The sequence below is a fragment of the Echeneis naucrates genome, chromosome 7 (assembly GCF_900963305.1).
Source record: "Echeneis naucrates chromosome 7, fEcheNa1.1, whole genome shotgun sequence".
Taxonomy (NCBI): domain Eukaryota; kingdom Metazoa; phylum Chordata; class Actinopteri; order Carangiformes; family Echeneidae; genus Echeneis; species Echeneis naucrates.
The window spans coordinates 11,599,666-11,626,486 of NC_042517.1; the positions used below are offsets into that span (position 1 = coordinate 11,599,666).

Sequence of the window (26,821 nt, forward strand, 5' to 3'; positions counted from 1 at the left end):
AGGCCCTATTCTTCCTCCTCCCTGCACTGCAACACTAGAGCGTTGCTTTAAACAAAACCAGACTCTCCCGCTCCCACATGACAGGCCCCCAGTGCACCTCGTTAACAGGAAACCTCTGTTTATTTTCTCTGCTTTTCAAACACTCTCCTCTTCCTCTGCTAACCCCCCCACACACAAGTGACATCAGCAACCAGGATCTATGACTTCCTTCAGAAGGTGGCAGCCAGAAGTAAGGAAGGAAAGATATATCCCAAAAACCCAGACAAAGGAGACAGTGAGAGGGAGGGAGTGCGGGAGGAAAGAGGGGGAGGTCAAAGAGAGCAGCAGCAGCAGCTCAGTGTTAGCCAGGAATGTCAAGCAGTTCAGCTAGGCTAGGAGGCTGCTGAGCTAACAGCTTAGTTAGCCAACACCCCAGGGGCAGGGGAGGCTCAGGTACGGCAGATCAGGGCTAGTAGCTGTGTGGCATTGACAAGTGGAAGCTCAAAATGGTATGGAAAGTGGATTGTTGGAGTATTCACCTTGTCTGCTGCCAGGGGAGAGTAGGCACAACCAAAGAACAAAAGAGTGATTGTGGCATTTGGAAGCAGAGATGAGATCTTGGAGGACTAATCTGCTGCTCTGACATGATAAGATTAGAGAGGGGAGGCAGGCAGGAAGAGCTGGCTGGGAAGATCACTCAAACACCGCGTAAACACACATACACACACAGACACAAAGATGATGGATCTGATTGGAAGGGTTTTCCACTCTGCTTTCTCTCTTCCTCATTTTGCTTCTTTCTCTAACTTATTTTCTCCCGCTCTCTCTGAGACAGAGAGATCTGCCAGCACACCAGCATTCAATAAGCACTTCCATCTGGACGACACAACACACACACACACACAAACTGAATGTGTGTGAACATACACTGGTGAGGTACAAGAGATCTGCTGTGCTCACGCAATCTTTGACATCTCAGTGACTGACAAAGGAGGTTGTTAAAAAGAAATGCCAGCATGCAGTGTGAGCAAACATACAAGAAAATGCTCTCGCTCGCTCGCTCTCACACACACACACACACAAATAACAGACTTTCAGGATAAGCACAACTATTCTTCTGCCAGCCCTGCAGTACAGCAGGGCAGGCTGGGAATCTGTGTCAGAGGTAAGAGAAAGCACCTCTAAATCAGGCTGTCAGAGCCAGCAGCAGCAGGATTCCACTCTGAAATCCTCCTTTCCTTATGGGCTTCACTGTGAGCACTTGGCTACTTGGAGGAAGGAAGGACAACCTGCCCCTCAAGCCTCCCTCTCTTAGGCACATATAATAACACTAAACGAACATTGATTACAGCGTTTTGGGATAGGAACTGTGCAGTCTGCTTCCCCTGGCAACAAGAACAAATGAAGAGCGTGTGGGAGGTAGAGGGAGGAGGTGAGGTGAGTCCCAGCTGTGGTGGCGGAGCTGGCAGGACCTTTGCACCATGCCTACACAGGGGTGTCTCTCTCTTTGGCTTGACCTGTTTCGATATTAAATCGGCGCCCTCTGCTTTGAACACACTGGGCCCATCTGTCAGCCCGGCTCCATATTGGATTGGATGAGCATTAGCTGTTTCAAAGTGGGCAGATTTGCTCTTGTTGCTCTTATTGTGTGTGTGTATGTGCGTGCGCCTTTGAACATGAGCGCCCATGCCTGCCTTAAATTTAAAACCCCCTCTCAAGGAATCAAGCAGACGCGCCTTAATCACTTTATGACAGATGTGTGTCACTGTACTGTTCGTCAGCATACGCCAATACATCTAGAAGTTCCTCCTGTCATCTAGACAAAAGGAATGATGGTGGCAGAAAGAAAACAGATAGAGGGACTGAGTCACGTGGCGCTCACAGATGATACTAATTAAGACTTGAGGGCTGAGGGCCACAAATGGTGGATCATACTGGCAACCACAGGCATACTTTATACACTAAAGAGTCACAGGCATCACACATGACTGTCACATCTGAGGTCTGCTCATCCAACACATTGTTTCACTCCATGCTGGTAACAAACGGGGCTAATTACAACAGTCTTTGCTTCTCTAACCTTATTTCAGATGCCTAGTGGGAGAGAAAATCAGTTAATGGCAGAAATATTAAGAAAATATATGATGTTGACCACATTGCCCTCTTTCTAGATGGAGAGAATTGAGCTGCTCTCTCTGTAAAATAGCCAGGCAGTTTCCAACTTAAATATTTGTCTTAGCCTCCAACACACTTCTGCTGCACGGTATTTTAGCCAAGAAATTTAAGACAAGTTAAGTGATGGCACAGAGAGAGCAGGACTGTGAAGTCAAAAGGAAACAGGATATAAAGAATAAAGAACATAATTAACGAATAAATATAAAGAATAATTATGATCTTTAACTGCATAACACACACACACACACACACACAGGTACAACCAGGGACCTGAAAATGTGTGTTCAGTGACTTAGGCTACTCCCAAATACAGCCACTACATTCTATTTTTTTATATTGTGAACACAGACAGAAATCCTTGCAGAACTAGCAGGGTGTAGACTAGACTGCAGATCCAAGTGAGACTTCAAACGCAGGCTGTGCAAGGACAGATGGAGGCGGTTAGGAGAGCTCATATCTGGGTGTTCAGATCATAATAGTGACTTTATTTTCTGAGATCTCCCTCTCAACCAGATACACAGCTATAGCCTGCCAGAAAAAATTGTCATTTCTGCCTACAGCCTTTCATTTAGCCACTTCAAAGCCACCTCACTTTGATACCTGGCTATGTGTGTATTAGTGTGTTTGCCAGTGCATGTGTGTTTGTGCGTAGCCCTGGATGTTCTCTTGAGAGCAGAGGCTTGCCTGGTCTCAAAGTAATACCCATGAGTCAGGAGTTAGACACACAAACACAAAGACTGAGGAATGCTGACGTTTTTGGACAGCAAAGGCTTCCTTTGTTTTGCACCAAGTGTTTAAACGGTCTGATGTTTTGTTTGGAACCATGTTTGCCTGTGATCCATTATGCTAGCTTTGCCTTGTTAGAATAGCCTATTGAGCTAATAAGACATCTTACTAAAACTGACTGGACTACTGCTGATGAGGGAGAGAGGGGGACTGCTCTCAGAGAGGGGTGTGCAGAAAGGATATGAATATCAAGCTGTGTGTGTGTGTGGACTTATTGGTCATATTGGATGTGTGCCAAGACAGCTAATCCAGACCCTGTGTCCATGTGCGTACAACTGCCAGTGGTAGCCTCCAGAGCAAGGCAAGAAGGACTTGTGTGGTGATTGAACGCTGTAATGGAAGACAGGAAATAGGAAGGCTGGCTGAAGCCAATGCTAATCGATCTCCAGCCTGGTTATAATTCACACAGGCACACACATACATGGGAGTATTTCACTTTCAGGTGAAAGTATGGGTTAATACAGTAGTAATAAATGTAAAAAGCAAATACAATTTGGCCAGGACGAAGATATGTATGCGTGACGGGTAACGTGGGAGTATCATAACTCCTCAACAGCTCACATGGGAGACAGTAAGGTGTGTGCTCAGATATATGCCACTTTAGAGACTGATGGGGGTGTGTGATTTGAGTGGGATGATTGAGAGCCGTTAAAGAGGAACAATATGTGAATTCTTTAAGGTGTCTCTATATAAGAGCAGCTGTCAGGTCATAGAGGACTTTCTATAGGATATGTGCGTGTCATAAACAGAATAGTCAAAAAGCTCTGTGTGTGTGGTCTATGTAGTCACCTCACATTGACAGACTGATAATAGGATTATATCTGAGCTCACTCAAATAAATTGCCTATAAACACACACACATTTACAACAGTTTCCGTGTAAGAACACAAACACACAGAGAGGAGAAAGAATGGTGGCAATTCTCAGCCGGAGATGGAGGCAAACAAGCAGAGAATAATGGCACAAGCACCCAAAATCAGATCTTAATGCTGTGTGTAGAAATGGACAGAAAATAGAAAAGAGCTCACATCATCACAAGCTTAAGCAGGTTTGATCATATTGTTTTATCTGGCCACTGCTTCTGAAGATATACATCTTTCCGTCTAACCCCCTCTATCTCTGTGTCTGAAGGTGACCTTGCCTGTCTTTCAGTCTCTAGTGATGACACTGGCCCTATCAGTAATACATCATGTAAGCTGTGTATCAGCCAGATGCCACACTAGCTGAACAGTGGGTGGTCTGTCAGGCATGCTTACTTTGTACAATATGCAAATAATCACATGCAAATTACCTACCCATGTGTGTTTCAAAATATCAGTGTGGATGCAAATGAAAGTGGCTGTATTAGTATGAGTGTGAACAAAAGACACTACACTTATAGGACTTTTGCCAAAATATGGTTATAGCTCACCAAATCAAAAGGCTTTTTGCAGTCTGAACATTGTGAAAGAATGTGATTATAACATGTGCACACACACAGGCCAGAAGCTCTGGGCAGCCTCCTGCTGTGCTGCAACAAGAGATGTATTGTAGACAACACAGCTGCAAAAACAAGGCAGGCCTGTTAGAAGGAGCTGTACTGCATGACTCTCAGTCTGGACCAGCAATGACAGCCACCATATTGTAACATTGTTAAAGACTGACTTTTTGATGAGGACACATTTCTGTCTAGTTGTTGCGTAAAAAAAACAAAAAAAAAAACAACCCCCCCCCCAAAAAAAACAAAAACAAAAACAAAAACAAAAACAAAAAAAAAAAACAGTCCCAGAGGATGTTTTCGACTTTAATTTGATGATTACAGACCATATCTAACACACACTGAAAGGCTGAATTGTGATACAAAGCTGTGATGGTGTCATTGGCATAAGTTTTCATAGATACTTCCTACACAACTTAGTCATCGTTAGTTTGCAAGGGATGTTTTGCCTTTTGTTTATCTTTAACTGTCAAATGAGTTAAGGTGGAATGAGTTAATGAGCAAAAAATGTAAATTAAGAAGGTAACAAAATAATAGCAAAACCATGGCTTTAATTGGATATAAATAATTAATGTTTGAAAATATTAAAATGCTTGCGTAAGAGGCAGGATTAAAATGTGTAGGAAGCTATAAATTATTTAATTCAGTAAGGCAGAAACAATGGAAACCCATGCACATACTGTGCTATAATAGCACAGCAGAAAAACTGTGAATGCAACTGCTGTCGTCAAGTGTAAAAATATACCTGAAGACATTTTTGCACAGATTTAACACATTTGTGAGACTGTAAGTGTCTGCATACTCTACACTGACTTAATCACATGCAAAATAAAAATAATTCAGATTAAAGTCCAAAGGAAGATGGAACTGTAAAACTGATATATTAAAATCTTTGAGTTTAAAGTCCAAAGTTCTTTTTTAAATTTGCTTCAGTTGATGTTTATCCTTCATAAAACAATGGCAATGGACCAAGAGAACATTTAGCACAGTATGGTATCAGCGGGAGACTGTTCAGAAAGGATGAGAGAAAATATCATGTCCTGATTTTTTTAAAACATATTTTAATTCCTACTGACCTCACAAACTACTCCACTATGAAATACGCATGGTTACTCAGTAATGCAGTACATGGGAAAAAAACCTTTCAGTGTTGATGAGAATAGTGTCAAACATATTGGTTATTGTTCTCACACACACACACACACACAAACAGCGCACCCACTGAGATATAGCATGAGACAAAGAGGTTGAACAACACACCAACATCTCCACTCTCTGCAACCCAGGCACATCAAAGCCTTCTCCGCCCATTTATCCGTGTGTGCCTGTAAATCAAAAGGCATACTCTGAACATGCACACAAACACACACATACACACAGAGGCTCAGACTACATTTGCTTTGTGCAGCAGCGTCCAGGGCTGGGTATGAGAGGCGAAGGATTTTGCTATAGATGGGGGAATTACTTGCCTCGGCTCACTCTGCCAGGGAGGAGAGGGAGATGACTGTTTACCCGCAATGAGTGAGAGAAAGGGAAAGCAAAAAGAGATGGAACAAAAAGACAGAGGTCTGTCTGAGGCGGTGCTTTCTTCCTGCCAAATCACCTATTGCCTCACATTCACCCTTCACTTTACCCTGCCACCATCACTGAGAGGTGACTCACACATACATATATCCAGCTGTCTTGTTAGATAAGAGCCCAGGTCAATGTAATTAGTTGTAACAGCGTGTTTGGGGTAAGATACAATACTTGGGAAAGGGAGAAGAGTAAATGCACCAACAAATTCAGAAACTAACCGGGTAGAGAAACCAAAGATCCCCCCCGACATGCACACACAAAAAGATCTGTGCATCCCAGTGTGACCATATGGTTTGGTGGGGACTTCCTACCCACCGCAGAGGAAGTGTCCGTTTACAGTGTACAGTTCAGTTGTCCGCCATCACATCCTGTCTCCCAGCTCTAAACAGCCATGTGAAGCCTGCCCAGCTCAGAGCAGCCACGGCTTTGAAGTTAAATCAAGCAGAAAGGATACACAGTTCACCATACCATGCAATCAGCATCAGCATGAGATCTGGTATGGTACACGCAACCTCAAACAAAAAGCAGCAGCAGCATAAAGGGAGAGCTTTATGTACTGTAGCTGCTGGCTTCAGCCTGCCCACTTTCAACTCGTTTTGTTGGCAAATTCTCACAATTTTTCCCCACTCTGCCATGGTGGTGTGATTGACATCCACCTGCCCTTGGGTGGAGGGTGATTAGGTGTTCTTACAGGTAGCCATTTGTAACAGAGTGGATACTGGTAATAGATTGTGTGTGTGTATAGTGATATGATGATGGGATGATCCAGTAGACATTGACTAACAGTCTGTGGAAGACAACAGGGTGGGGGTTATTGATGACTCTTAAACAGTGGATATCATTGCTATGACAGCCCATACATTACTGCTGTGCAGCCACACCTCGTCACTAGAATGGACCAATTGGCAGGCAGCTGCCAAGCAACCCCCCCATCAGTGTTGGAATGGTTGAGGCAGAGAGGGGAATGCTAAATGTGCCACTTTGGCTGGTGATTGACACAAAGCCTCTTGTTTACCGGCGCCACTGAGATTTGCATCTTCTTACTGTTGCCCCTCCCTCTCTTCTTCTCTCTTATTTCTGTTCTTCTCCTCTGCGTCCCCCAATTCATTCCCACACTCCTCCCTGTTTGTGGTGGCGCTGCATGAAGTGGGTATTACCCCACCCTGCTGCTATGATATTGATCAGCCTCCTCCCCCTCTCTCTTCCTTTCTCCCTCCTCTCTTCATAGCCCACTGCATTGATTCCCCCTCTCCCTCTGAGCCCGCCAGCTAGGAGTGATTACACAGGCTACTCACACAGACGGATGCAAGCACACCCACAGACATTAGAACCTTTGCTAGGGATGTGGGGATGTGTAGCCTTGCTTTACTTAAAAGACTATAAAGCTCAGCGGTTGCTGCACCAGTCTAGAGAAAACAGTCTCCTTCTTCAAAGCAAGCCAATGATTTCCAGCTTAACATGATTTATTACAATAATACATATTGTTGCTGTAGCACATAGCATAAGATTTCAGCAGGTTGGCATAGAGCTGGCTGTGCTCTGGTGGTTTTTGTCAGAGCAATGCTAAAGATGGCTGTGGTGGGGCTTGGCAGGTGGGCTCAAGACACCTTGTGATTCTGTGCAGAGCCCTCACACAGCTGATCTACACTCCTTTTAAGGATCTGCAGTGCAGTGCTAAAGTCAAAGCAGTTAAGAGAAACAGCTGAGAGTGGGACTCTGACCAGCATAGACAAAGGATTTTTTAGCAAGAGCCAAAGTCAGCTATGTTCAGTTGTCAGAGATAAGAAGTTTAGGGGATGGCTCCCCTAATTGTGTGCATAGCTACATTGCTTTCATGAATTTCCTCACCAAAAGCTGAGCTTGTCTAAACTGTGCAAGCAGCAGGAGCTTTTGGCTCATTGATCAACATTTCTCCTTTAATTGGTTAAATACCAGCTCTCTCCTGGTTATGAGACAGCATCTCTGCTTACAATAACTGGTAGAGTGCAAAAGGTATTGGATGGGGAGTCCTAGCTGACAAGCTAACAAGGGCAGTGTGGGCCGATGCCACATGAACAACCACTTATCTCTGAGTAACCTCTTTCTGGCAGCAGCAACAATCCAGCAGAGTCTAAAGCAACAGGCCAGAGATTCCACATATTATACACATCCTCACTGCCATTTGGCATTTAACTGGCGTTTTGGTGTGGCAGCAAACAGTTTGCACCTTATTACAGCCAGTTGCTGCTGTGTCCTGAATTAAGCTGGAGATTCACAGCTATCCACTCAAGACCACAGTTGTTAAATCTATTCTGAAGTACATGCAACACCTCCGCCTTTTCAACACAATACTGCATTGGACTGGATGAGAGAGCTCATATGTAAAATTTTGACAAGTGAGCAGAGCCCAAACAAAGATAAAGACAAGGGCAAAGAGCAAGGACAGAGTGTGATCAATGGCAACAATCAATATTCCCTGTGTCTACCTATCACTGTTCAAATTTGTTCTTGTATTGCACTGCAATATAACCTCTTAGAATGGCCCAATGTCACTTTATTTCAGTTGTGTGATGTGAAACTAAAAGAACTGAATTAACTTGCAAGTAACACTCAGTTAGCATCATCCAAAAAGGAAAAGCAGGACTTTGTAAAATAAACAACATTATGTCTCATTATCACTGAAAGTAGGCTCATCTAAAAACCCCTCCAATGACCCAGGGAGGCATCTTTGGAGATCAATTTTTTGGGCCAAAAAACACACCAAAAGACAGTTTGCCATCTGTTAACAGCAAGCTCCATCAGTCACCTATGGGTCCTGTCACAAGTCTACAGCAAGAAGCACTCGTTCCAGAGGTTTCACTGTGGTGCACCCGCTGGGAAAATTAGTTGTATGTTTTACATAAAAGTGTGTATCTTGGCTCTGCAGGGAAGAGAGGACGATAGGTCACTGTCTATAGATCTAGCACAACTCCAACATTCCTCAACATCATCGACTTGGTAATAGGGAGAGCCCCTTACATTCATTTGCCAACTCCATTGCCCACCCCTACAGGGCTGCATATTAAATCTTTCCATTTCACCTGGAGAGGAAGGTGCAGGTAAGAGGCAGAGAAGTGGGAGGTAATCGGGAGAGAGCTGATCTACCCCCCCCCCCCCCACTCTGTCCCCTCTTCCTGGTGTGTGAATGGATTTGGACAAGCCCACGTGCTGGGCCACCATCAGTAATGGGCCAAAATCAGCCCTGCATCTCACAATGCCTTGAGGCACGAGATTCATCACAAGGACCAGACAGTAGAGGAGAGCAAGAGAGGAGAAGTCAGAGAGATGTAGCAGTGGAATAAGGTAGAAAATGCCATAAGATATGAAATTGCAAATGAGGGGAGCCTATAAAGAGTTATTGACCTCAAATGGACCGGGCATTATCTCAATGTACAAATGGGCTTTTAAGCTCAATAGCCCAAGGTTAGCTTGGTATGACATAGTCAAAATCTATATAACTGAGTGCATTAGTCCAACCATAAACTCACAGGCAGCCCCATCAAGATTGAAAAAAGTATTTAAAATGCTCTGGTTATTTCAATTAGCTCCAATGCAAGTGAAGAATAAAACAGCATGCCAGATAAAGCTCCCAACACAGATTGCCATGCAGGACAGTCGCTTGCCTTTACAACTGCATCAGACAGAGGAGAAATGGCTGATAAAAGACATGAGGATTTGAGGACCATGCAAAAAAGAAAAAGAAAGAGACTTAGGGGAGGTCTGTAGTTTCTTAATCATTTCATTAAGATAGTGCTTAGGCTACTTTAACAGTAGGCTTAATAACGAAGGCTTCCCTGCCTCTGCTCTGTACACAAATGTTAACTGTCTACTGAAACAACGACAGCTCTGTTCACAAACACAACACTGCCAAACTGTTAAGTACATTCCTATAAAGAGAAGAACAAAGAGCGTTTGAGCGTGGCGGGAGGAGAAATGAATACAGCTACTGAGGGAATAGAGCAGCTCGGCCCTTTGATGAAAGGAAATGGCTTTACCGTCGCGGATGGTGTTTATATTTTTTCATGGCATACTCTTTCAGATCGCAGCAACAATAAAATCAATTGGTAGTAGCTTGAATCTCAGTGGAAATGATGCTTGGGAGTGAATGAAGCCAAGAAGAAGAGAGATTGGGGCTGAAGTAAATGCTGCAAAACAGCAGATGAGCAGAGGGGATGGCAGAGAATTTATCGGTTTGGAGCAGATGGCTTTTGGTGAGCAAAACTAAGGATTTAGGGTTTCACAAGTCAGAATAATAATGGGTGCAATGCTTTGCGTGTAAACACAATTCACAAAAATGCACAAACATCTAAGTGCAGAATAAATGAAGAGTGTGAGCAAGTGTGGTGAAGTGTCTCCAGGCCATAGCAGCTGTGGTTCACTCAGTCCATGTGATCCATTGGCAGTGACAGACAGGCAAACATAATTTAGACTCGCCCATCAAAGCAAATGCAACACCAGTCGCAGACATTATGGGCGGAAACGTGACGCACTGAATGGAAAACACACAATCCTGTTTCTGTGTCCAAGGAAAGACCTGTGCAGCTAAAATCCAGCAGAAGCCCTCTGTGGGGCTGTTCTGCTCTTTTCCCGTTCATATTTTTTTTTTTACTGTAAACACTACCAAAGACAATCGGCCTTTTTGTAAGGCAGAATGCGAGGTTATGCACAGTCAATCTGTGTGGATATTGGTACATTTTATGGTTCGAAGCATTTTACCATGCCTACTAAAAGGTCTCATTCGAGTGGAGAAGCTCAAGTTGTGAATGGCTCAAGGCTTTTATTTGTTAGTTATGGGGCAGATCCAGTGTTTATATCTCGATGACATGACTGATAAGTCCTTTGGTCCTCTGGGTTCTAAGTTTAGAACAGGCGTTTTCTTGTACATGAACACTGACTAGACTGCATTGTTGTAGAGAAATGACTCTTTAACAGCCATAGTCCCCCTTTCACGATCAAAGTGTTAACATATATGAGCCAGTTGTTCTGCATTAGATTGATAAATATTCAGAGATGGAAGATGGATAAAGTTAGCGGTGAGGCAAGCTGTAACAAATGTCAGAGGGTCTATATGATATTGCAGTACTGCTGCAGGGGAGCTGCTTGAGATGGCAGCCTGTGGCGATGTTGCTGTTGTTTTAAAGGCTGTGTGAGGAAGCCAACTCAAAGGTACGAAATGTAGACATTCCAAAGACCACACAGAAATCCCTGAAATTTCCTCCTCTCCTGCCTGCTCCTCACTCTGACCGATGTCCTTGCTGTTCTCCCCCCTTTCCTTCCTCTTTGCTCTCTCTACCAACAAGAGTTAATTTGCACCATGTGTTCTTTAATGGACAAAGAGGGAGGAAAAAATAGGGCTCTAGTGGAAGCGTGTGAACCCAATACCACTGTAAATCTGCACTTACACAGCACCACCCCCCCCCACACCACCACCACCCTCTCTCATTCTTTTTTTATTGGCACATCACACATTGGACAAGCTGGAAATTACACTGAGCTGAGCTGAGAACCAGTGGTGAGGCACGCCAGATACCCACTTAAGCTGGTGGGAGGGTGGGGCGTGGGGGAGTTGACAGGAGGGAGAAGTGGAAATGTAAAGTGGTAAAGGGCAAGGAGGTGGGGTAAAATTAGCCATCCATTTTCTGAACAGAGGCCAATCCAATTAAAGCTTGACCAATCCACGCAAAAGTGTTTAGTGTCTGGTTACTACACTCAGCTCTGGGTGGCCAGACAAAGCCAAGAGATTCTTTCTGAAAGCAATATTAATGGAGAAAAGTGAAAGGAAATGTATCTCCTATGATATGTACTGTGGAAATCATAAAGCCCCAATGAGAAGTGAGACACACTATGAACATTAACCTACTTCAAATAGACCTTTAGCCCGTAATTTAGTGTGCTGCCCAGCACAGCACAGGAGGAGTCAAGTTTTCCTTTCAGCAGGAAGTCCCGGTCAGGTAATTAAACAGGCTGTCATTATTTTCATAGATGCCATCTAGATAGGGAATTCTGCAGACTTTAACAGTATCCAATCTACCTGCCTTTTTTGTCACCACTGCTACATTTGTTTTCCCACTTGCTCATCAAAGACAGTGCCAAAAAAGATAGCACTCTGTTTGCTCTGCTGCTTTAAAGATAAAATGTAGTGCTCCATGCCGGAGTGCAGCGAATTTGCTTCAGATGTTAGTGAAGACATCAGAGGAGACATTTTCACTTGTGATGTGCCAGAAAAAAAGAAAGTGTCTGAGGCACCACTGAATATTTCAACAACTCAGCAACAAGGGGTGGAATTAGCACTTGGATATATATGCAAGGCTCAAATGTCATCTGTCACTGAAAAATGACATGACAAATTTGCAAGCATTTGTGTTTGTGTGTGAGATATGTAACCAAGCCGGTGAAAGTAAACTCAACTAATGAAACTCTGAGGGGGAAAAGCGGGAGAAAGGGCCTCTCTGCTGAATAATTTAACAGTGGTGGGTCAAAGAGGCGGCTATTGATTGAGCTTTTTAAGAGACTTATGAAAATACTAAGGCTGCTTGCCTGATCCTTGAGCCCGACCAACCCCCACTGTCCGTAGGCTGCACCCTCTCTGTCTAAAAAAAAAAAAAAAAAAAAAAAAAAAACACACACACACACGAAACCCTATTTTGATTTTACTGTGTATCTAACCCCCCCATCCCCCCTCTTCTATCCTAGAGAAAGAGATAATCCTATTGGCTGAACAACTAGTTTCCATAGCAGCATTTAGCTAATGCACGAGGAGGGCAGTGAGGGTGAGAGGAAAAAGTGTTATCTTTCCACAAAGATGAAAAGAGGGGAATGCAAGGGAGAGTGGAAGCAAGGAGCCAAGAAGAGGGTTGGCTTTGCTTTATACCTACAAAGAGTGCTGAACACAGCCTCCACTTGCTGCATCTGATCTGTGTTGTTATTTCAACCTTGCCATTTGTATTGCTTTATTTATTCAATGCTGTGCTTGTGTAGACAATCAATCTAACCTGCCTCCCTAAAGAGAGACAAAGCTCTTTTGCTGTCTGAGAGATGCATGCCTGTCGCCATCTGATTTGAGAAATCCACTAAGCTTGCAAACTGACAACAGTCTTGCAGATTAGGAACACACTTGCATAGAACCAGCAGCTGCTGCAGCTATTGACCCCAACACCTCAGCTAAATGACCCTATGTTTTTACAAAGAATGGCCTTAATGGCTTCACCTCAATGAAATTTCAAAGTGTGCAGAGACAGGGTAAGAGGGAGGATGTGAGGAGAGAGCAGGATTGGTGGGTGAATACCTCAAAGAGGAGCATTAATCAAAATGCTCATAATGGGGAAAGTCACCTGATACTGCCAAAGTAGCAGTAGAAAAAATTCTCTGCTGTGGGGGCAGGAAAGAGAGGAGGCTATTTGTCAAATAAAGGCACGTAATCTTAGCTGAATTAATTTGTTCAAATAAAAAAATCCACTTCATGTGTTAACCTGCTCCAGTCTACCTGATATAAAAAGTATAATGTCAGAAACCATTTCTGGTCCATTTTCCCTTTGAAGGTAAGTGACAATGAATGGCCATTCACTGTTTAGTGGCTGTTGTGCTCTGGTTCTATTGCTTTAAGGCAGCGACTCAATGGGGAACATTACAGGCAGAAGGCTTCAATCAAACAGCTTGCAGCAGGCTCGGCTGACCAGCCGTGTCTATAGACGCCTAGATGCCCTTGTCAAAGCTGCTTCCTCACAGAGAGCACCGAGACAAGCAGACACTTAAGATGGCCCCATACACAATAGTGAAAGCCTGCACCTCCACATGTTCATGCCTACGAAATGTAACTCTGTGCTTACAGCAGCTGAGTGGACCTTGGAATGAAAGGAAGAACTGAACACATACACACACACACACAAAATTGCCCCTAATGACCGTAGCACCCCTCACTCTCAAGAGATGGCAGTGGCTGCTGCTCCACTCGATAAATATTAACAAGAAGAGCGACTGATGGCAGTGCTCACTGATCCATAATTGCATTTCAAAATGTTCGGGGGGGATGGGGTGGAGGGTGGTCACAGGGTGAGAAAAGAAAAGATAAAAAGAGTTCTCAGCCTTCTAGTCAGTTACAAGAGACAAGTGATGCCTGCCTAGCCAACCTTCTACCACAACTTCAATGGCAAGATTTAAATGAGAGAGTTTGGTGCAGCAAATACAATGTTGTTGACTACAGCCTGATGTTTTTTCTCTTATTGAATCACTGTGGCGTGCACCATGGGATACTTTGAAACCACTGCTAGATAAAGGTAGAAATCTGGAGATGGCTCAAAGGGATGGAGGGAAATTCCATGTTCCAGGGCCAAATTGTACATTAAGTGATATTTTTGCATATATCTGAATATGTGCAGACAAGCTAGCCGCAAGCTAATTAGCCAGTGGATCTTCTTGTTAAGCTAATTCGCAGCACTTTGGATTCCATTAGGGCCATACTCAGGATCAACAGAAAAATTAATAACTGCTCATGTTAAGCATGCGTATTTATGCACATATATTTGCATCTTTATCAAACATTTTCAATTTTGGACTTTGAAGAGGTGGCTGTTTCTGAGGCTGTATGAGTACTGACTAAAACCATTGGGATACAAATAACATTTGGTGTGTATTTGAGTAGGGGAGGTGTCCACACATTGTTTACATGACTACTGGGAAACCTATGCTATCATATCCATCCAAGACAAACATGCATTTTAAACACATGTACAGTGGATTTGTCCTAATGACACACCTAAAAACAGGGGCATCAGTAAATAATGTTGAAAGTTTTAGTCTGTCTGCTCATTAAAAGATCACATCTTGTATAAAAAATATTTCTGAAAAACAAGTGTGATAAAATACTGCAGGAACATTTTATGTTGCATTAAAAAAAAGATCTAAAATGACATTGACTAAAAGGAAACAGCCAATTCACAGTTCTCTTTCTTATACACCTCCAAAAACAACTGTGTCACACTACAATGTTAAGTGTTAACCACAGCAAATTGTGAATAGCTTTTTGGTAAGGTATCTAGTAAGTAGTGTTAGTGTTAGTGCTTTCCAATCTATCATTTGAAACTCCTTCAGAACACCAAGGAGATAAAATCTTTTTATAAACACCAGAGAAATTCACTAAGCTCAAAGGAAGAATTCAGTTTATAAATGTAGTTAGTGTTTACATGCCTCTGGAATTACAAACGCTATTAATTCAGTTATCTCAAAAAAATTTATTACAAGATTTAATGGGAGTCTAAATAGATTTGACATATGCAGAGCAGAAACAAATTTTGAAATGTAATATTTCTGCTTTTTTTTGAGAGTCTGCAGTTAAAAGAATAAACATGGGAGAGTGAAAATATAAAAATTCCAGTACAACAGGATGACCCTGATTTCTTAGAAATAGGTTAAACAATTTACTGCGTCTTCTTAATGATTAGACATCCAGGGTACAAGCAAACCTTGAACACAAGATGTCAGGCCACATACCATTCAATAGGGGTTAGCATTTATTGGCAGCTCGTTTTATTTTCAAAACAGCTTTTATTTCAACATCTCATTAATTAGATTGAGACACATCAATTATGTCCAATTACAACCACATGTGTATTGTACATCTGTGGATGTATCATTTCATTTTGATGAGTTTGAAGCCTGAACAAACACTATCACAGTGTGTTTTCACTGGACATGTGTGAATGCACAACATATAACAGATTCACTTGCACACATTTCAGAGAGCAAGCAGAGCACACTCAACCTTGAGATGGCTATAAAGTGATGCTCAGCTAAGGGGCACAAAAAGAAAAACCAGCGCACAGAGTTCATTCTGTATACTGGTTATATCACAAAGAAAACCCATCAGTCTTTTAAGCTCATCAGGCCGGCAACATTTGAGCTGGACTCCTGGCAAGATAATTGCATTGTACATGGCATCTAATTAAATGTCCATAATCAGGGAGATCCACAACTGTGTGTGTGTATGTGTGTGTAAGACTAACAGCAAGAGTGAGGCTCTGTGTGGATGTCTGTTGGTGTACTGGGCTCCTCAATCCCTCATTGCCGGAGGGAGAAAACGCTGCAATCACTCCATTAGCGAACAAGGGAGGGAGACAGGGATGCTGAGAGAAGGCAGAGAAAGAAAGAGAAGCTGATATAGGGAAGGGAGGGAGGATGAAACACAGCTGACTTGGCCAATAACAGCAAATGAGGTTAGATATGAGCAAAGAGGGAAGTTGTGGGAGGGGAGGGGGGTCAATGAGCGTCGAGGACATGGACACAATGACCAGAACATGGGATGGGAGGAGGGAGGGAGGTGAGAGACAGCAAATAAAGAGGACTGGGGATGAGGGGAGAATGACGTGAAGAAACAGACGAATGAGAAAGTGAAAGGGAGAGAAATGGAGACAGAGGAGAAATCCAGGGTGGGAAAAGCAGGATGGATTGGTGAAGTCGGGGTCAATGGGCAGGTATAGCTGCTCTGCCCAGCAGCTGTCAGGAGGCTTATTGTCTTAGGTTACCACTCAAAAAAAAAAAAAACCAAACAAAAAAACAAAAACAAACAATGAATGTTGCATGATCACACAACTTGCATATCATGAATATAAATGACATTGCAAAGACACAGATGTATACACACACATCTACTGCAGGATCACAGTGTTGCTATCATCAAATATAGATTGTAATCACATTACAGGATTGTACACCCAGTGTAAACGGAGACTAGTTCTTTTGGGAAATCATTGATTGTTGGCCCTTACACGACCTAAACAATGACATCAGAGTCAAACAGACACTTTATTACACGTCTTCATACAGGTTTTCTACATACTTATAGTAACACAAGCAAATGGAGTATCCTGAATATATTCAATAATATTTTTATTCACTGCTTCAAACTTCTTTCCTGTCCAGTGAATTCTGCATTGTGTTGTAATGAATTCTTTTCTTAACTCAGTTAGACAACTTAACATTTTAATAACTACTGTTAATTAATTTTTGCCCTTTTCAAATGATTTCATTCTTTAGCATGGAGAGGAGAATTATTCTAATGATGAAGAGTATTCACTTCCGTCTTCCAAATACTGCTGATTTTGGTAACAGTTAAAATGGCCTCCTACTGGTCACCCCTGTATCTGGGCAGACATTTTAGGAGAAAGGCAGAAGACTAAAATCTATATGGCTGGATCAATATGTCACATAGGTGACAGTAGGCACTCCAACTGCCACTGTTGCTTAAACAAATAAAGGGAAATGATTATCCTTAGCCCAGAATGGCTTAATAATACCACAGAATGGATTTTTTTTAAAGTTATTGCTTAATGGCTGTACTATGTGTGTTTCTAAGTAATGGCACTTGGCTTAGAGTCAACCCAACTCAGATACACAGAGAGAAATATATACAGAGACAAAGAGGTGGGCTTCAATCCTTGTTCTTCCCCATGCAAGAGAGATTGATGGTTGCATTCAGGATTTCTACACAGCACTAATTAGATTTGCAGGTCATTAGATAAAGCACAGAGTGAGACTGTTACAGCCTAAAGACTGAGGGAGGAGAGAGAGAGGAAAGACAAGAAGGGTGCAAGAGGGGCAATACTGATGAGGTTGTTGGATTCTGGACCAATAAAATTTCACCCCCTCTGCTGTGCCTCTAACATCCCCCTCCACCATCACCACCATACACACAGAGGGGCCCGATCAATAATTTGCACTGCAAGAAAAAGCAGGAGTCGGAGACAGATGCAGGGAGGGATGAGAGGATAGGAAATAAAGAGAATGAGTTGATGGCTAATGCACGGTTCACTTACATGGGTCTCTAGTTTGTGCTGCCTCTCCTTTCCAATATATTGTAGTGAGAGAAGGAAATGTGATTACACCAAGCACTATGTTCGACAAAAGAGCAGAATGAGTGGATGAGCATTTTTTTTCTGCTAGTGGCACAAGTCTGTGTCCCAGTTTTTAGTGCAGGGTGACTGAGTAGATTTGAGTTTGGCTGGCTTGATGGTAGTTTCTACCAACATTCATCAATTACAACCTAATTCAGCTATCATCCTAAAAGAGGATTTTGTGCTGCTGGTCTAGTAAATAGAGATTAGGAGTTTCAATGTAACAAGCACAATGCCAATCTTTGTGATGTGTAGCCTGGCGACAAAGTGAGCTCATTGACTTGTACACTGTACTTGTTTCGAGAGCCAGCGGGGCTTGTTGTTTTAACATAGGATGACAAGGGTACAGTCTGCTCAAACACATACAGGCATGCAGATGGCTGTTCATTAATTACAGATGGATTGGGGGGGGAGTAACAGAAAGTGAGAGAGACAGAGAGACAAGGAGGGAGAAAGAGAGAGAGGGGACCAACTAATGGAGCCTGTATTCTCTCTCTCTCCCTGGACAATTACCTCTGTTTGCCCCAGACCTCTTCTGACGCTCTTAATCAACGTGCAGGTGCATGCGTTTTTGTGTGAGTGTGTATGCCTGCATGTCTGAGCTCAGGGAGGGGTTTCCTGCCGTCCTCAGCACTCTCTGGTAGCAATCCGATTAAAGCCCTGCTGCTGTGGGGCCAGGCTGCCCTCCCTTCTGCAAGACTCACCTTAAAACCCCTTTTCACACAACTATCCGTCACACACACGTACACAAATATTCACACAAGAAACCCAAGTGCCAACATCCTTAACTGTAATGTACACAGAAAAAATGTATATACATGTATGATTCCCCCTTTACCAAAAGTGATGTATGTGGCCCCTGAGCTGACCTCCAGTCATCACCCTGGCTATTGGCAGCCATTACTCTGGCCCCCTGGGGCCTGACCACCCCTCACTGAGTCCTCTGCATGCTGCTTTCACAACCAATCTGTTAAAGACAAGCAATCTTAACTCTAGCCAGCTGAGGTGTTATTTCAAATGGTACCATAAACCCACTGATTATGTATTTTTGTCATCTTTACCTGCTAAATTGCAGTCACATTAACACAAACCTGCACAATGTTTTCCACTCCCCATTTTATAGCAGTTGGAAGCCATACAAGGGACGAAAAAAAACTGTGATGTTAACAGTGCAGTGGCTACAATTAGCCTGCCACCCTTCGAAGGTCAGTAAAAGGTATGCCACACCAGAAAATGGGGCTCCCTGAAAGCCCCTCTGTAATTTAAACCACGAATACAACAACATTTCACAAATCCATCGGTGGAGGACAGTATTTCCTGTTAGACACTCCATGAGCCACTCAACTCAAAGTGTAAAAAAGTGTGTGCACAAGAGACTGAGCTGCTGTCTGTATCTTTTAGTTGTTTTTATTTATTGATTTGTGATTTATTTGGACAAATCTCTGTAATACTTGTTCACGTTACAGGCCTAGGGCATTAGAAAGTTGCAGAAATTATAACTGGCAGTTATAACGGCCCTCCAGATCAATCCTGTCGTCATGAATACATATAAGCTGACGTCACTTCCCAGTTGGGCATATAGACAGTCAGCTGAGGCCACTTCTGATTGGACATCATGAAGGAGCGCTCACTCTGTTGCTTAATCTGACTCTTACAAAGAGGAAGTGTTTGCTCTGGGTCTGATTACTGCATAAAGTATTTTTTAAATCACAGATTTTTGTGATTTGCTAATCACATCTCAAATTATGAATTCAATTAATCATTCAGCCCTAGTGTGAACACACTTAGTTTAATAGCACAGCACCTTAACAATATATATTGCATGTAAAATGTATCAAACAGTTTGAAACTAGCTGTGATTCATTCATAATTTCCAAAACCATGCTACATGTCATTAGTCGATCAGAAAAAAAAAAGACGAATCCTTTGAATTGATTGCCATTTCCTCTACATAGAATACTAACTAACTAAACTGACCAATTCTGATGAATCAGCTATCCTCAGGAGCAAATTAAAAACTAATTTCTTTCTTCATTCAGCAAAAGAGGCAATTTGGTCACATTGGGTTGTTTAAAAAAAACAAAATAAAATAAAAAAATCAATTGAAAACTGGTGAAGGTCTCCTTCATTAAATCAATTAAGTGCATCGACAAACATCTTTATTTCCATGACGAGCCTTATTACACTGCCAATGATTTGCAAAGGTGTTAATATTCAAGCCTTATTCTTCCAGGGATTTTTTTTTATCTTTCCACATAACCCTTTGAAAACAAATTTCTAGACAGAAACTGATTTTAAATCATCTTCGCTATGATTTTTATTCATTTCTTGACACTATTCCAGAGCGTAACAGAAAACTTGCACATGAATCTCCTAATTATGGTGAACACGTCATTGTGGCACAAATTCTGTTGGAATCTGTTCTCCTTGTGAAACAGTGGTTTGTATTTTCAGCAGGGACATGAGTGGGTGAGTTGGTGCTGAACCACAGGCCAGGACGAGGACAAAGGGAAATAAAACGGGTCAGATATGAAGAAAAAAAGAAAGAAAAACTCACCAGCTTGAAATCCTGAATGCTACAAATGAAGTAGGGAGTGTTGGGCCGCCGACTCTCTATGTACACGCAATCTGCAAGTAAGGAAAGAGAAAAAAACAGTTCGTATTTGAAAGGTGATGTTCGCATTTCCCAAAGCTTTCATGTTTTTTCTGCAGTTAGTCTCAGCAATATATTATTTTGTGTGTTGATACCGCTGCTGAAAAGACATTTTTCTCCTTGAGTCAAATTCAATTGGAATGCGAGTAATAGGATTAAGGACTTTTGGAACACTACAAGGTTGCCTTTCCAAAGCAAACACTACACCCAAGGGGAATTGTGTTATTGTTCCACTCCTTTTATACCCCACTGAGCAATACTAGCTTTAACCCCAACCCACCCTGCAGTGATCACTGTAACCTGTTTCTATAAAATGACTACTTGCCGCAATTGTTTGTATATATGTCCAGTTAGCTTTGGGTTAGTTAAGTAGGAACACAACACATACAAAAGAAAGGGGTAAAAAAAAAAAAGGAATTCATCCTGTGCCTCATTCACATTTTAAAATGTTACCAAATTACATAAGCCTCATAAGTATTAAAAGCAACCCTCTCTTGTGTGAGGAGGTGGCCCTGACCAGCTGTGCAGTTGAATTGAATGTGACTGGTGGTATGGCCAGGTCATGAACCCTCATCCCTTCAATAAAAACATTCACGCTGTAGAGGATAAAAAAAAAACAGAAAAAAAAAAAACACTTCTGTTAAGAAGAGGGGGAGGTGCTGGTGTGAGATATGGTTAATGGCTACTACTGAGCCTGGTACCACATTTTCCAGAAACTGCCAAGGGTTTAGAAATATTATAGAAAAGACAATCTACATTCACAGAAGTCAACTTAGCATAATAGTCCCACAATCACCTTAGCTCTTAGCTAAAATACAAAACCATAAGTATGATCAAACAAAGAAAAAAATATTTCTTTCAATAACAATCTGTAAAATAGAGTTGTTTCCCAACAATATTACACACAGTTCTATTCAGCTGGCAGCAATGCAACAAGCTATTTGAATGCTGCCTGGGTTTGCCTACATTTTAGTACAACAGCGTATGGAGTGCTTCTGGTAATGTTCACACATGCGTAAGGCTGCTGTGCTCCACTACCTCACAGCTCTGCAAAGTTAGATTGTCAAAAGGCAAAGAAAAGCCAACATAGGTGAGACTTTCACCGACATCACAATAAGCTAGTGCTCATTTCACACATGCTGAGCTGTTCTGCACAGAAGGATGGCGCAACCCTTTACCTGACAAGATGTGCAGCTAGCTTTTTTCCCGTGACGGACAATGCCATCATCTGTTATTTATTTGTTTGTGTCAACAGAGTTATCGATCTGGCTGTGGTTTATCTTACCACTTGCAGAGGAAAAGAGCGGTAGCAAAGATATTAAATGGCTCTGACACCCAAGATACCATTTGTAGAGGGGCTGGTATGTACGAGTGCACCCGTGACATCATGGGCTTTGTTTTCTGAGTGGCTGTGAGAGTGTGCGGGTGTGTGTGTGTGTGTGTGTATGAGGAACCCCAGGGTGGGCTTGTTATCTGCTGTAGGCTGAATGAGCTGTTCTAAAGGAGGGGGGTGGTTGGTTGTGGGGTTTATCACCCTTGCTGGCTCTGAGTGACGCATTATATCTCTCTCACTACTGCCCTCTTCTCGCTTGAACCCTCTCTCTCCCCTTTTCTCCCTCCTCTACACCATCCCTGGAAGTCATTTACAAGATAACATGAATGAAAATATCCATCAGTGCTATTGTGTGATCTGTGAGCGACACAGTTGTGTGCGTGTGTGTGTGTGCGCGTGTGTGGTTAGAGAAGCCTGTAGAAGAGGAGGAGGGAGCAGGAGGGAGTGGGGGAGTGGGGGAAGGCAGAGAACAAAAGAGACTAATCTGTATGAGATGACATGTTTTGGAGGAGTCAAATCGGGGGAATTAAGGTTTAGTGTCCCTTCACCCCGTCCGCACGTTCATTTAGAGGCCAGATCTCCGTGTCTACATCAACAGGCATAAAGAACATTCAGTGAAAGCGAGAAAGATAGGTGGTGGGAAAAAAGAGACAGGGATCTAGTTTAATCATTCACAGACAGTGAGCGAGTCTATTCCTTGAACGTCAAAAGCACATTTTAAATTCACCCTGGGCACTAAAAGTCTACTACCTCAAGGGCATTTCTCTGAAAGCAACTATAACACAAATCTCACTGAATGCGAAAGTTAAAAATCAAGTTGACGCTTGAGAATCTGCCCTTTGAACAAAAAGGAGGCAACAGAGCTGGGGGGGGGCTGGTTGGCTTGTCGAAGCGGGGCCACACAGTTCCTCCAGGGTCTGCCTAGCTTGTTAAACATTCCTGCCATTTTGTGCATTTGGAAATGGGTCTCCTCGCTCAAGTGGAGAAGTGGAAAGGGGAGGGACTTAAGATTTGGCTGCGGTGGGGGTCTGAGTGGGGGGATGGGTCTCCCTTAAAAAAAAAAAAAAAAAAAAGGGTTGACGTGTGTGTTAGCTCAACGGATGCATCAGTGCAGCAGGACCTTTGTAGATGAGTGCTCACATTCCGCCAGCGGCCATAAGTTTAATGTCTACTCCCCTCTGCCCTGAAATCCACTGTCGACTGCCACGCCACCCAGACCAATTGAGAACAAGAGAAAGTTCAACACTCTGACACCGGGAGATAATCACCAAACTACTATGCACAGTTTCTCAGACCTGAGCACATCAGTGGAAAACCTGATCCTGACAGTCATTGTTTCCCCAATGACATTGTCACTGCTGCATTCAAGCAACAGAATATTCATCATTATAACCTTGTGACTCACACACACATATACATAGCAATTTTCTCAGCTTCTCATTGTTAAGCCAGCTAGTCTCTGGTGACTGCCAAGCATGTCTAATCTAAAACACACCTAGGCTCAGCAAAAGAGCAGTTCCTACACTCTCTGTATCAGGCAAATAAGATGCTGTTTAATTTGCTGCAGCATTCCAGCAGAAGGGAGGGGGTGAGGTCTTCGCTAATATCATCTTGGCTTTCTTTTACAAGCCAGCAACAACGGAAAAGTCAGATTGAGAACACAGCCATATATGCTGGTGTTTTGTAAACAGTGATGGGGTGTGCTATGGAATGAAATCAACTAAACACAGAAAGAATATGAGTTTATTTTCGGACACAAGACAGATGTATTAAGTCAAGCGAAGTATTTGTTTAAGCCATGCTTGCAAGTTGGGAGTGTTAGCTATGAGGCAGGATGCACCTGCATTGTTAAAAGTGGTGCTCAGCTCAAACTGGCAGAGCTCACACAGCAGAGCAGTGCTCAGCTTTAAGAGAGCTGCTCCCCTTGAGTACACTGATCCTAAAATTAAATAGCACAAAGAATGCAATAATAGAACCACAGGGGTGTGAGGAGGCTAGAGGGCCAAAAAAGACAGCAAGGTTGGGGAAAAGAGGGAAACTAGTGTTATTACTGATCCACCATCAACTGTAGCAGCTCCGTGAGGGAGACCTGCTGATGACCAGGGCTGCCTTGTGCCATTTCCTGCTGGGTCAACCCCTGTGGGGTGGAGTAATAAGCAATCACGCCCCAGAGGCGCATGGACACTTGATTCTTTCCCAAATTTACTTCCCCTCTCCTCATCTTTCAGCCCAACAGATCTCCCTTCTTCTCACTGGAGAGCAGAGGGAAATACCTGGCAAGTGATACTATCAACTCTCTACAATAGGGCAGGCCTACAGCTGACTGAGCTCCTAGGGGAGAACAGAGGCTCTTTGACAACACAACCCCCTCCTCCTCTCCTTTCCCTCTCGGCTAGCCCACGCTTTCTCATTTAGCAGTCGGCAGGTGGTTGGATTTCACTAAAAAGCCCTTCTCCCAGAGTCTCAAGCGTGGGGAGGGATGGGAGAGCAGAGAGACCCTTTTAAAAATAGATCTGTTCAGTTAGCGACAGGCTACAGATTCACAGTGCTATGTTTCTATAAGAGATTACTCCAAAGGCTTGTCCCTCATGTTAGCTTGACTGGAAAGAGCAAACCAATCGACAGCTAGCCTTTGTAGCAGAAGGGATGCGCTATGCTAATCTAGCTGTGGCCTACGGTGTCTTGGCTCTGGAATAACCAGTCCAACACTTGCTCAACTATATTATACCAACTTCTGAAGAGGGTAAATGCTCAAAACAGAATTCAAATATACTGCATTTCAATGAGCTACAATTTTCTTTGCACGGAATTCAATATCTATCTGTGAAAGTAAAAAAGTAAAAAAGGCACTTTAAGTTGCATGAAAATGGTTGGCAGTGCACATTTAAAAAGATGATGGAATTGGTGCAGTTCACATTAAAAGGTAATGAAGTTTGGGTCTTTTATTTTTTTTTCTTAGCTTTTGCATTTAAGACTTGTTGCAAAGGAGTAGGGGATTAAATCAGATAGTCAGCTATGCTGTACACTTGCCTTTCTGGTTATCTTACCTTTCTTTAGAATTCTACTAGTATTGGTAAGTTAAACATTTATAATAGGGCTGTAATTAAACATTGATAGCATCATTAATGAATGTCAGTACTTGCCAGTGAGGATCCTGTACATCATTAGCAATGATGATGGTACATATAACATTTTTAACTTGAAAGAAATGAAAGCTGACAGAGGTGGTAGCTAGTTTGAACAAATGACAGAAGGAGCGTGACCCTTGTTATCCAGCTGCGCAACATTCTGTGTGTACATGACACTTGCAATGCAACATACACATAAACTCACTAGGTTTGTGCAGCAAGCACATGATCAGCTGCGTCACATTCACACTGTGTCTTTCTCTGCGCAATAAACGCTGCGTACACTATACAAACCAACTGCTTTCTCATAAGAAATTACTGAATTAATGCTCATCTCTTCTTTATCAAGGTGATACTCAGGGGGATAGCTGTAGAGGCTATGTTCTGTAATATACACTGAGCTAGAAGGGCAGAAGGAGATGAGGGTGGGGGTGGACAGGTGGTTTCCATTAGCTTGCTCCATTTTAAACAGAAGAGCCAGCCAGTCAGTTAGGAAGGAAGGAGACATGCTATGGCAGCCAGCCACCTGCAGCGCAAAGTAGCGTCCTGCTGCAGTGGAGAGGGGGATGAGCAAATGGATAGTGCTGTTTGTGTGTATTACACTTGCATGAGCTTGGGTGTGTTGCAGCACTTTGCTGGTCATAGAGAGGGGCCATGTCTGTAAGTTTATAGATAAACAATATATAATGGTGTTAGTGTGTGCATGTATATGCATTACACTTGTGAGTGAGCACAAATGCTCGTTATCAGTGTACTGACAAGTTTTTTGTTTGTCTTTGTCCTTCTAAGGTGTCTCCTATTGAACCCCCATGGCAGCGTGTATAATTTCCCAGAGAGACGATCTATAATCTGGGGGTGGGGATGGGGGTGGAGGCTGGCGAGAACAGGCTCTGGAGGTGTCTGACTGGGCCTGGGGAAGTGGTGAGAGCTCAGCCACAAGGCACGGATCGATTTGGCATGTCTGCGTGCACAGCATCGGACTGTTCACCCTAGCAGCCAACCATACAAATGGCCTGGGACACAGTCCTCTGGCCACCACCGCAGACACACTACTCCATCCTTTTTAAAGAGCAGCAGAACTAGATTTAGCTGCAGGTCCACCTATTGGCTGAATATACTTCTCCTTCCACCTTTTCCCATCAAATCGATGTGCATTAAGCCGCCTGAACCCATCTTCAAGGGATATAAAGGCTAAGAAGAGATTGGTGGGTGGCTGGGGATTGGGAGTGAGGAGACAGATTCGATAGTAGCTTACCTGTTATTTGTTACATGATGACATGGGCCTGTATGCCTCTAAAGCTCCCTATGACAAAAGCAATCAAAACAATATTTTCTTTCAATTTTTGCATTGCTTTCTGTTACAATGTGCTTTCTCTCTTTCCCCCTCTTTAGGGCAGTGTAAAACCCTCTCAGAGGGTGGTCAGTTTTACATATTGTCTGTCACTAGTCGGATATAAAGGGATTTAATATTTAGTAAAACATAATCCATAGCAGGCTTTTTGCCTGACTCAACTGCACAAATCAAATCTGATTGCAAGACAGTTGCTGCCAATGGCCAAGTGGGAGGAGGAAAACATGCATTGTGAATGCACATGCATCACTGCAACAATAAGCTGATGAGACAGCAAGAGGTTGGTTACTGAGGTGGAGGATCTTCCAATTTGACAGTAGGAAGTAAATTATAAAATAGTATACCAACGCTGGGGCCCCCACTAGCCAATCTACCTCATCCCTAATCTAAAGCAATCTAACAGCCCCAGTTAACTTTGTGGGAGCAGGCCACAACACTAAAGTCAATCTAGACTTGTC

The 26,821-nt window shown here is 42.9% G+C and overlaps 1 protein-coding gene across 4 annotated transcripts in view; it reads right to left on the reverse strand.

The window, feature by feature from the left end:
- The window catches only part of rerea (arginine-glutamic acid dipeptide (RE) repeats a), a 118,312-nt gene that overhangs the window by 41,293 nt on the left and 50,198 nt on the right, over window positions 1-26,821 (reverse strand). For all 4 annotated transcript variants that reach the window (XM_029505619.1, XM_029505617.1, XM_029505620.1 and 1 more), the window contains one exon: window positions 20,456-20,526. In XM_029505619.1, coding sequence (XP_029361479.1) covers window positions 20,456-20,526 — 71 coding nt within the window. The remainder of the gene's footprint in view (window positions 1-20,455; window positions 20,527-26,821) is intronic.